This window comes from Oncorhynchus gorbuscha, unplaced genomic scaffold (assembly GCF_021184085.1).
Source record: "Oncorhynchus gorbuscha isolate QuinsamMale2020 ecotype Even-year unplaced genomic scaffold, OgorEven_v1.0 Un_scaffold_5169, whole genome shotgun sequence".
Classification (NCBI taxonomy): Eukaryota; Metazoa; Chordata; class Actinopteri; order Salmoniformes; family Salmonidae; genus Oncorhynchus; species Oncorhynchus gorbuscha.
Window position 1 is genome coordinate 17,501 of NW_025749035.1, and position 10,778 is coordinate 28,278.

At 49.0% G+C, this 10,778-nt stretch overlaps 1 protein-coding gene across 1 annotated transcript in view; it reads right to left on the bottom strand.

Annotated features, from left to right (window-relative positions):
• The window catches only part of LOC124028980 (thioredoxin-like protein 1), a 6,031-nt gene extending 5,126 nt beyond the window's left edge, over positions 1 to 905 (bottom strand). The window contains exon 1 of the mRNA XM_046340864.1: positions 754 to 905. Coding sequence (XP_046196820.1) covers positions 754 to 876 — 123 coding nt within the window. The 5' untranslated portion in view covers positions 877 to 905. The remainder of the gene's footprint in view (positions 1 to 753) is intronic.
• Positions 906 to 10,778: the final 9,873 nt, after the last annotated feature.

A 10,778-nucleotide genomic window follows, 5' to 3' on the forward strand; every position in this document is an offset into this window, starting at 1 on the left:
TTTAGCCTGCAGGTTGGCCTGAGGTAACAGATGGTAACACCAGTCAGGAAGACGGTTTAGCCTGCAGGTTGGCCTGAGGTAACCCCAGCCAGGAAGACAGGTTAGCCTGCAGGTTGGCCTGAGGTAACAGATGGTAACCCCAGTCAGGAAGACGGTTTAGCCTGCAGGTTGGCCTGAGGTAACCCCAGTCAGGAAGACGGTTTAGCCTGCAGGTTGGTCTGAGGTAACAGATGGTAACACCAGTCAGGAAGACGGTTTAGCCTGCAGGTTGGCCTGAGGTAACCCCAGTCAGGAAGACGGTTTAGCCTGCAGGTTGGCCTGAGGTAACAGATGGTAACACCAGTCAGGAAGACGGTTTAGCCTGCAGGTTGGCCTGAGGTAACCCCAGTCAGGAAGACGGTTTAGCCTGCAGGTTGGCCTGAGGTAACCCCAGTCAGGAAGACGGTTTAGCCTGCAGGTTGGCCTGAGGTAACCCCAGTCAGGAAGACGGTTTAGCCTGCAGGTTGGCCTGAGGTAACAGATGGTAACACCAGCCAGGAGAAGCATACATATGAAAAAGTAGCCCAACAGACAAGACATTGTTTTTCACCAGGTGAGGGATATTTTTATCCTTGTAAATATAGAAAAAGAACAACAGTTCTAAGCTGTAAAGTCTACTAGAAAGTGGCCACACTGAGGTGAACAATTTCAGCACATTCAAACGGCTCTGAACTAACGTAGGAGACGCTGACGGCGATCTATCCTCAAACTCACCTGCTCATCGCAGTCGGACTCCAGGTAGGTGGTGTCCTTGACTAAGCAGTTGTCAAAGCCGCTCTCGTCGCTCTCGTTTAGGCACTCGCAGCCGGCTTTGTTCACAAACGGCATCAGGTCCATCTTAACACACAGAATCAAAATTATTCAGACAAGGCAAGGCCCGTGTTAAGTCCACATTACAAGCCCGTGTTAAGGCCACATTACAAGGCCCGTGTTAAGGCCACATTACAAGGCCCGTGTTAAGGCCACATTACAAGCCTGTGTTAAGGCCGTGTTAAGTCCACATTACAAGGCCGTGTTAAGTCCACATTACAAGGCTGTGTTAAGTCCACATTACAAGGCCGTGTTAAGTCCACATTACAAGGCTGTGTTAAGTCCACATTACAAGGCCGTGTTAAGTCCACATTACAAGGCTTTGTTAAGTCCACATTACAAGGCCCGTGTTAAGTACACATTACAAGGCCGTGTTAAGTCCACATTACAAGGCCGTGTTAAGGCCACATTACAAGGCTGTGTTAAGTCCACATTACAAGGCCCGTGTTAAGTCCACATTACAAGGCCGTGTTAAGTCCACATTACAAGGCCCGTGTTAAGTCCACATTACAAGGCTGTGTTAAGTCCACATTACAAGGCCGTGTTAAGTCCACATTACAAGCCTGTGTTAAGGCCGTGTTAAGTCCACATTACAAGGCCGTGTTAAGTCCACATTACAAGCCCGTGTTAAGGCCGTGTTAAGTCCACATTACAAGGCCGTGTTAAGGCCGTGTTAAGGCCACATTACAAGCCCGTGTTAAGTCCACATTACAAGCCCGTGTTAAGTCCACATTACAAGCCCGTGTTAAGTCCACATTACAAGGCCGTGTTAAGGCCGTGTTAAGTCCACATTACAAGGCCGTGTTAAGGCCGTGTTAAGTCCACATTACAAGGCCGTGTTAAGTCCACATTACAAGGCTTTGTTAAGTCCACATTACATTAGTGTAGTGTCAACAACGCAGCCACTGTCAGCTAGCCTACAAAGTCAACAACGCAGCCACTGCCAGCTAGCCTACTTCAGCAGTACTGTATCATTTTTAATAATTTTAGTCAATAAGATTCTTGCTACGTAAGCTTAACTTTCTGAACATTCGAGACGTGTAGTCCACTTGTCATTCCAATCTCCTTGCATTAGCGTAGCCTCTTCTGTAGCCTGTCAACTATGTGTCTGTCTATCCCTGTTCTCTCCTCTCTGCACAGACCATACAAACGCTCCACACCGCGTGGCCGCTGCCACCCTAATCTGGTGGTCCCAGCGCGCACGACCCACGTGGAGTTCCAGGTCTCCGGTAGCCTCTGGAACTGCCGATCTGCAGCCAACAAGGCAGAGTTCATCTCAGCCTATGCCTCCCTCCAGTCCCTCGACTTCTTGGCACTGACAGAAACATGGATCACCACAGATAACACTGCTACTCCTACTGCTCTCTCTTCGTCCGCCCACGTGTTCTCGCACACCCGAGAGCTTCTGGTCAGCGGGGTGGTGGCATAGGGATCCTTCTCTCTCCCATGTGGTCATTCTCTCTTTCTCCCCTTACCCATCTGTCTATCGCCTCCTTTGAATTTCATGCTGTCACAGTTACCAGCCCTTTCAAGCTTAACATCCTTATCATTTATCGCCCTCCAGGTCCCCTCGGAGAGTTCATCAATGAGCTTGATGCCTTGATAAGCTCCTTTCCTGAGGACGGCTCACCTCTCACAGTTCTGGGCGACTTTAACCTCCCCACGTCTACCTTTGACTCATTCCTCTCTGCCTCCTTCTTTCCACTCCCTCCTCTTTTGACCTCACCCTCTCACCTTCCCCCTACTCACAAGGCAGGCAATACGCTCGACCTCATCTTTACTAGATGCTGTTCTTCCACTAACCTCATTGCAACTCCCCTCCAAGTCTCCGACCACTACCTTGTATCCTTTTCCCTCTCGCTCTCATCCAACACTTCCCACACTGCCCCTACTCGGATGGTATCGCGCCGTCCCAACCTTCGCTCTCTCTCCCCCGCTACTCTCTCCTCTTCCATCCTATCATCTCTTCCCTCTGCTCAAACCTTCTCCAACCTATCTCCTGATTCTGCCTCCTCAACCCTCCTCTCCTCCCTTTCTGCATCCTTTGACTCTCTATGTCCCCTATCTTCCAGGCCGGCTCGGTCCTCCCCTCCCGCTCCGTGGCTTGACGACTCAATGCGAGCTCACAGAACAGGGCTCCGGAAGGCCGAGCGGAAATGGAGGAAAACTCGCCTCCCTGCGGACCTGGCATCCTTTCACTCCCTCCTCTCTACATTTTCCTCCTCTGTCTCTGCTGCTAAAGCCACTTTCTACCACTCTAAATTCCAAGCATCTGCCTCTAACCCTAGGAAGCTCTTTGCCACATTCTCCTCCCTCCTGAATCCTCCCCCCCCCCCTCCCTCTCTGCAGATGACTTCGTCAACCATTTTGAAAAGAAGATCGACGACATCCGATCCTCGTTTGCTAAGTCAAACAACACCGCTGGTTCTGCTCACACTGCCCTACCCTGTGCTCTGACCTTTTTCTCCCTCTCTCTCCAGATGAAATCTCGCGTCTTGTGACGGCCGGCCGCCCAACAACCTGCCCGCTCGACCCTATCCCCTCCTCTCTTCTCCAGACCATTTCCGGAGACCTTCTCCCTTACCTCACCTCGCTCATCAACTTATCCCTGACCGCTGGCTACGTCCCTTCCGTCTTCAAGAGAGCGAGAGTTGCACCCCTTCTGAAAAAACCTACACTCGATCCCTCCGATGTCAACAACTACAGACCAGTATCCCTTCTTTCTTTTCTCTCCAAAACTCTTGAACGTGCCGTCCTTGGTCAGCTCTCCCGCTATCTCTCTCAGAATGACCTTCTTGATCCAAATCAGTCAGGTTTCAAGACTAGTCATTCAACTGAGACTGCTCTTCTCTGTATCACGGAGGCGCTCCGCACCGCTAAAGCTAACTCTCTCTCCTCTGCTCTCATCCTTCTAGACCTATCGGCTGCCTTCGATACTGTGAACCATCAGATCCTCCTCTCCACCCTCTCCGAGTTGGGCATCTCCGGCGCGGCCCACGCTTGGATTGCGTCCTACCTGACAAGTCGCTCCTACCAGGTGGCGTGGCGAGAATCTGTCTCCTCACCACGCGCTCTCACCACTGGTGTCCCCCAGGGCTCTGTTCTAGGCCCTCTCCTATTCTCGCTATACACCAAGTCACTTGGCTCTGTCATAACCTCACATGGTCTCTCCTATCATTGCTATGCAGACGACACACAATTAATCTTCTCCTTTTCCCCCTTCTGATGACCAGGTGGCGAATCGCATCTCTGCATGTCTGGCAGACATATCAGTGTGGATGACGGATCACCACCTCAAGCTGAACTTCGGCAAGACGGAGCTGCTCTTCCTCCCGGGAAGGACTGCCCGTTCCATGATCTCGCCATCACGGTTGACAACTCCATTGTGTCCTCCTCCCAGAGCGCTAAGAACCTTGGCGTGATCCTGGACAACAAACTGTCGTTCTCAACTAACATCAAGGCGGTGGCCCGTTCCTGTAGGTTCATGCTCTACAACATCCGCAGAGTACGACCCTGCCTCACACAGGAAGCGGCGCAGGTCCTAATCCAGGCACTTGTCATCTCCCGTCTGGATTACTGCAACTCGCTGTTGGCTGGGCTCCCTGCCTGTGCCATTAAACCCCTACAACTCATCCAGAACGCCGCAGCCCGTCTAGTGTTCAACCTTCCCAAGTTCTCTCACGTCACCCCGCTCCTCCGCTCTCTCCACTGGCTTCCAGTTGAAGCTCGCATCCGCTACAAGACCATGGTGCTTGCCTACGGAGCTGTGAGGGGAACGGCACCTCAGTACCTCCAGGCTCTGATCAGGCCCTACACCCAAATAAGGGCACTGCGTTCATCCACCTCTGGCCTGCTCGCCTCCCTACCACTGAGGAAGTACAGTTCCCGCTCAGCTCAGTCAAAACTGTTCGCTGCTCTGGCTCCCCAATGGTGGAACAAACTCCCTCACGACGCCAGGACAGCGGAGTCAATCACCACCTTCCGGAGACACCTGAAACCCCACCTCTTTAAGGAACACCTAGGATAGGATAAAGTAATCCTTCTCACCCCCCCCTTAAAATATTTAGATGCACTATTGTAAAGTGGTTGTTCCACTGGATGTCATAAGGTGAATGCACCAATTTGTAAGTCGCTCTGGATAAGAGCGTCTGCTAAATGACTTAAATGTAAATGTAAATGTAACAAGGCCCGTGTTAAGTACACATTACAAGGCCGTGTTAAGTCCACATTACAAGGCCGTGTTAAGGCCACATTACAAGGCTGTGTTAAGTCCACATTACAAGGCCCGTGTTAAGTCCACATTACAAGGCCCGTGTTAAGGCCACATTACAAGGCTGTGTTAAGTCCACATTACAAGGCCGTGTTAAGTCCACATTACAAGCCCGTGTTAAGGCCGTGTTAAGTCCACATTACAAGGCCGTGTTAAGTCCACATTACAAGCCCGTGTTAAGGCCGTGTTAAGTCCACATTACAAGCCCGTGTTAAGGCCGTGTTAAGTCCACATTACAAGGCCGTGTTAAGGCCGTGTTAAGTCCACATTACAAGGCCGTGTTAAGGCCGTGTTAAGGCCACATTACAAGCCCGTGTTAAGTCCACATTACAAGGCCGTGTTAAGGCCGTGTTAAGGCCACATTACAAGCCCGTGTTAAGTCCACAATACAAACACAAGAGCAGCTTCACAGCGTGCAGCAGCACCGCCTGAAATGTTGACTTTGCTTTAGAGAAACGGAGTATCCTTTTGTAGTGGATGGTTTGCTCTGCTGCTGTCTCTTCTGAGATGTTTAGATTTGAGTCCTTTAGCAGATGTTCTTATCCAGAGCGACTGACGGTTTTTTAAGAGAATTCATCTTAAAAAGATAGACATGTGGCTGTCCCACCTCGCTAAATCAGAGTGATTAGAGTCGGGACGATACCAGAATCTCAATGTCTTTTTTTTTTTTACTGACAAAAAAATGAAAACACAAAACAGACCAAACTCTTTAGTCCTTTAAAAAAACCTGCTGTATGTAAAATATTGTGCTATCGCTTGGTTAAATAAATAAATATATATATACACATACATGAATGACTCTCTCTGACAACATAGTGACGTTTGTTTCCAACACGGTATTCTCCTAAAGATGTGAAATCTGTTTTGTACAGCGATACTGGTATAATCCCAGCTCTAATAGAAACGACACGTTTCCTCAATAAAGTAACTATCAGCAAAGTCAGAGCTAGTCAGAGGCCTGTCCCGAGGCCTGTCCCGAGGCCTGTCCCAAAGTACAGCCATACTGGACCCAGAATTGGCTTGGTCAGTCGTATTCACAGAACTTCTGCAGTGCGCTGTGGTACGGTCCAGAAGCTTCTGCGTTTGGCGTCCCGTCTCGGGAAGAACGGGGAAAGGAACCCGCTCTGTTATGGGACAATTCCACTGGAAACAGACTGATGCCAAAACTAATCACCAAGCCGACTGGGTGAAATAGTCTGTCGATGTTCAGACACTGAAACCTCATTTCTACTGTGAGTCGCTATCGATAAGAGCGTCTGCTAAGTGAATAAATTGTAACTTATTATATGAACATTTGGAGTCTCGGCATCATTATTTTACCGTGGAATTGCCCCCTTATACACTGAGTATACAAAACATTAGGAACACCTTCCTGATATTGAGTTTAACACCTCCTTCCCCTCCCTTTGCCCTCAGAACAGCCTTAAGTCTGGGCGTGGACTCTACAAGGTGTCGAAAGAGTTCCACAGGGATGCTGGCCCATGTTGACTCCAATGCTTCCACAGGGACGCTGGTCCATGTTGACTACAAAGCGTTCCACAGGGACGCTGGTCCATGTTGACTCCAATGCTTCCCACAGTTGTGTCAAGTTGACTGGATGTCCATTGGGTGGTGGACCATTGTTGATACACACGGGAAACAGTTGAGTGTGAAAAACCCAGCAGAGTTGCAGTTCATGACACAAACCGGTGCTCCTGGGAGCCTACTACTATAACATGTTCAAAGGGCACTTAAATATTTTATCTTGTCCATTCACCCTCTGAATGGCACATATACACGATCCATGTCTCAATTTGGTATTTTATTAGGATCCCCATTAGTTGTTGCAGTAGCAGCAGCTAGTCTTCCTGGGTTCCACACAAAACAGGAAACATAACACAGAATGACATTATACAGAACATCAATAGACAAGAACAGATCAAGGACAGAACGACTTTTAAAGGCCCACGTAGCCTACATATCAATGTTTACACACAAACTATCTAGGTCACATGGGGGAGAAGTGTTCTTTTATCTGTTTTTTTTAAACCAAGTTTGCTGTTTATTTGAGCAATATGAGATGGAAGGAAGTTCCATGCAATAAGGGCTCTATATAATACTGTATGTTTTCTTGAATTTGTTTGGGGACGGTGAAAAGACCCCTGAGGGGCATGTCTGGTGGGATAAGTGTGTGTGTCAGAGCTGTGTGTAAGTTGACTATGCAAACATTTTGAGATTTTCAACACTCGGCTGCAGTGAAGGCTGCAGTGAAGGAGAGACTGCATGATTGACCCTCACCACCTGGGGGCGGCCCGTCAGGAAGTCCAGTACCCAGTTGCACAGGGCGGGGTCGAGACCCAGGGTCTCGAGCTTGATGACGAGCTTGGAGGGTACTATGGTGTTGAATGCCGAGCTGTAGTCGATGAACAGCATTCTCACATAGGTATTCCTCTTGTCCAGGTGGGTTAGGGCAGTGTGCAGTGTGGTTGAGATTGCATCGTCTGTGGACCTATTTGGGCGGTAAGCAAGTGGAGTGGGTCTAGGGTGTCAGGTAGGGTGGAGGTGATATGGTCCTTGACTAGTCTCTCAAAGCACTTCATGATGACGGAAGTGAGTGCTACGGGGCGGTAGTCGTTTAGCTCAGTTACCTTAGCTTTCTTGGGAACAGGAACAATGGTGGCCCTCTTGAAGCATGTGGGAACAGCAGACTGGTATAGGGATTGATTGAATATGTCCGTAAACACACCGGCCAGCTGGTCTGCGCATGCTCGGAGGGCGCGGCTGGGGATGCCGTCTGGGCCTGCAGCCTTGCGAGGGGTTAACACGTTTAAATGTCTTACTCACCTCGGCTGCAGTGAAGGAGAGACTGCATGTTTCCGTTGCAGGCCGTGTCAGTGGCACTGTATTGTCCTCAAAGCGGGCAAAAAGTTATTTAGTCTGCCTGGGAGCAAGACATCCTGGTCCGTGACTGGGCTGGATTTCATCTTGTAGTCCGTGATTGACTGTAGACCCTGCCACATGCCTCTTGTGTCTGAGCCATTGAATTGAGATTCCACTTTGTCTCTGTACTGACGCTTAGCTTGTTTGATAGCCTTACGGAGGAATAGCTGCACTGTTTGTATTCAGTCATGTTGCCAGACACCTTGCCCTGATTAAAAGCAGTGGTTCGCGCTTTCAGTTTCACGCGAATGCTGCCATCAATCCACGGTTTCTGGTTAGGGAATGTTTTTATCGTTGCTATGGGAACGACATCTTCGACGCACGTTCTAATGAACTCGCACACCGAATCAGCGTATTCGTCAATATTCCCATCTGACGCAATACGAAACATGTCCCAGTCCACGTGATGGAAGCAGTCTTGGAGTGTAGAGTCAGCTTGTTCTGACCAGCGTTGGACAGACCTCAGCGTGGGAGCCTCTTGTTTTAATTTCTGTCTGTAGGCAGGGATCAGCAAAATGGAGTCGTGGTCAGCTTTTCCGAAAGGGGCGGGGCAGGGCCTTATATGCGTCGCGGAAGTTAGAGTAACAATGATCCAGGTTTTACCACCCCTGGTTGCGCAATCGATATGCTGATAAAATTTAGGGAGTCTTGTTTTCAGATTGGCTTTGTTAAAATCCCCAGCTACAATGAATGCAGCCTCCGGATAAATGTTTTCCAGTTTGCAAAGAGTTAAATAAAGTTCGTTCAGAGCCATCGATGTGTCTGCTTGGGGGGGATATATACGGCTGTGATTATAATCGAAGAGAATTCTCTTGGAAGATAATGCGGTCTACATTTGATTGTGAGGAATTCTAAATCAGGTGAACAGAAGGATTTGAGTTCCTGTATGTTTTCTTCATCACACCATGTCCCGTTAGTCATGAGGCATACGCCCCCTCCACTCTTCTTACCAGAGAGATGTTTGTTTCTGTCGGCGCGATGCGTGGAGAAACCCGTTGGCTGCACCGCCCTGGATAGCGTTTTCCCAGTAAGCCATGTCTCCGTAAAGCAGAGAACGTTGCAGTCTCTGATGTCCCTCTGGAATGCCACCCTTGCTCGGTTCATCAACCTTGTTGTCGAGGAGACTGGACATTGGCAAGAAGAATACTGGGAAGTGGTGCGCGATGTGCCCTTTTTCAGTCTGACCAGAACACCGCCGCGTTTCCCTCTTTTTCGGAGTCGTTTCCTTGGGTCGCTGCATGCGATCCATTCCGTTGTCCTGTTTGTAAGGCAGAACACAGGATCGCGTCCGCGGAAAACATATTCTTGGTCGTACTGATGGTGAGTTGGCTGATCTTATATTCAGTAGTTCTTCTCGACTGTATGTAATGAAACCTAAGATGACCTGGGGTACTAATGTAAGAAATAACACGTAAAAAAACAAAAAACTGCATAGTTTCCTAGGAACGCGAAGCGGGCGGCCATCTCAGTCGGCGCCGGCTGATCAGCACGGGGCCCACAAGGGTGCGTTCTGAGCCCTCTCCTGCTCCCTGTTCACCCACGACTGCGTGGCCACGCACGCCTCCAACTCAATCATCAAGTTTGCGGACGACAACAGTGGTAGGCTTGATTACCAACAACGGCGAGGCGGCCTACAGGGAGGAGGTGAGGGCCCTTGGAGTGTGGTGTCAGGAAAATAACCTCACACTCAACGTCAACAAAACTAAGGAGATGATTGTGGACTTCAGGAAACAGCAGAGGAACACCCCCTATCACATCGATGGAACAGTAGTGGAGAGGGTAGCTAGTTTTAAGTTCCTCGCATACACATCACAGACAAACTGAATTGGTCACTCACACTGACAGCGTCGTGAAGAAGGGCGCAGCAGCGCCTATTCAACCTCAGGAGGCTGAAAAATTCGGCTTGTCACCAAAAGCACTCACAAACTTCTACAGATGCTCAATCGAGAAGCATCCTGGCGGGCTATCACCGCCTGGTACGGCAACTGCTCCGCCCTCAGCCGTAAGGCTCTCCAGAGGGTAGTGAGGACTGCACAACGCATCACCGAGGGCAAACTACCTGCCCACTCCAGGACACCTACACCACCCGTTGTTACAGGAAGGCCATAAAGATCATCAAGGACATCAACCACCCGAACCACTGCCTGTTCACCCCGCTATCATCCAGAAGGCGAGGTCAGTACAGGTGCATCAAAGCTGGGACCGAGAGACTGAAGAAGCAGCTTCTATCTCAAGGCCATCAGACTGTTAGAAATAGCCACCACTAACATTGAGTGGCTGCTGTAACACACTGTCATTATTTTTGAAGAGCCCAACTCCAGCCATTTTAATAATGGGAATTGATGGAAATGATGTAAATATCACTAGCCACTTTAAACAATGCTACCTTATATAATGTTACTTACCTACATTATTCATCTCATATGCATATGTATATACTGTACTCTACAACATCGACTGCATCCTTATGTAACACATGTATCACTAGCCACTTTAACTATGCCACTTTGTTTACTTTGTCTACACACTCATCTCATATGTATATACTGTACTCGATACCATCTACTGTATGCTGCTCTGTACCATCACTCATTCATATATCCTTATGTACATGTTCCTTATCCCCTTACACTGTGTATAAGACAGTAGTTTTGGAATTGTTAGTTAGATTACTTGTTGGTTATCACTGCATTGTCGGAACTAGAAGCACAAGCATTTCGCTACACTCCTCGCATTAACA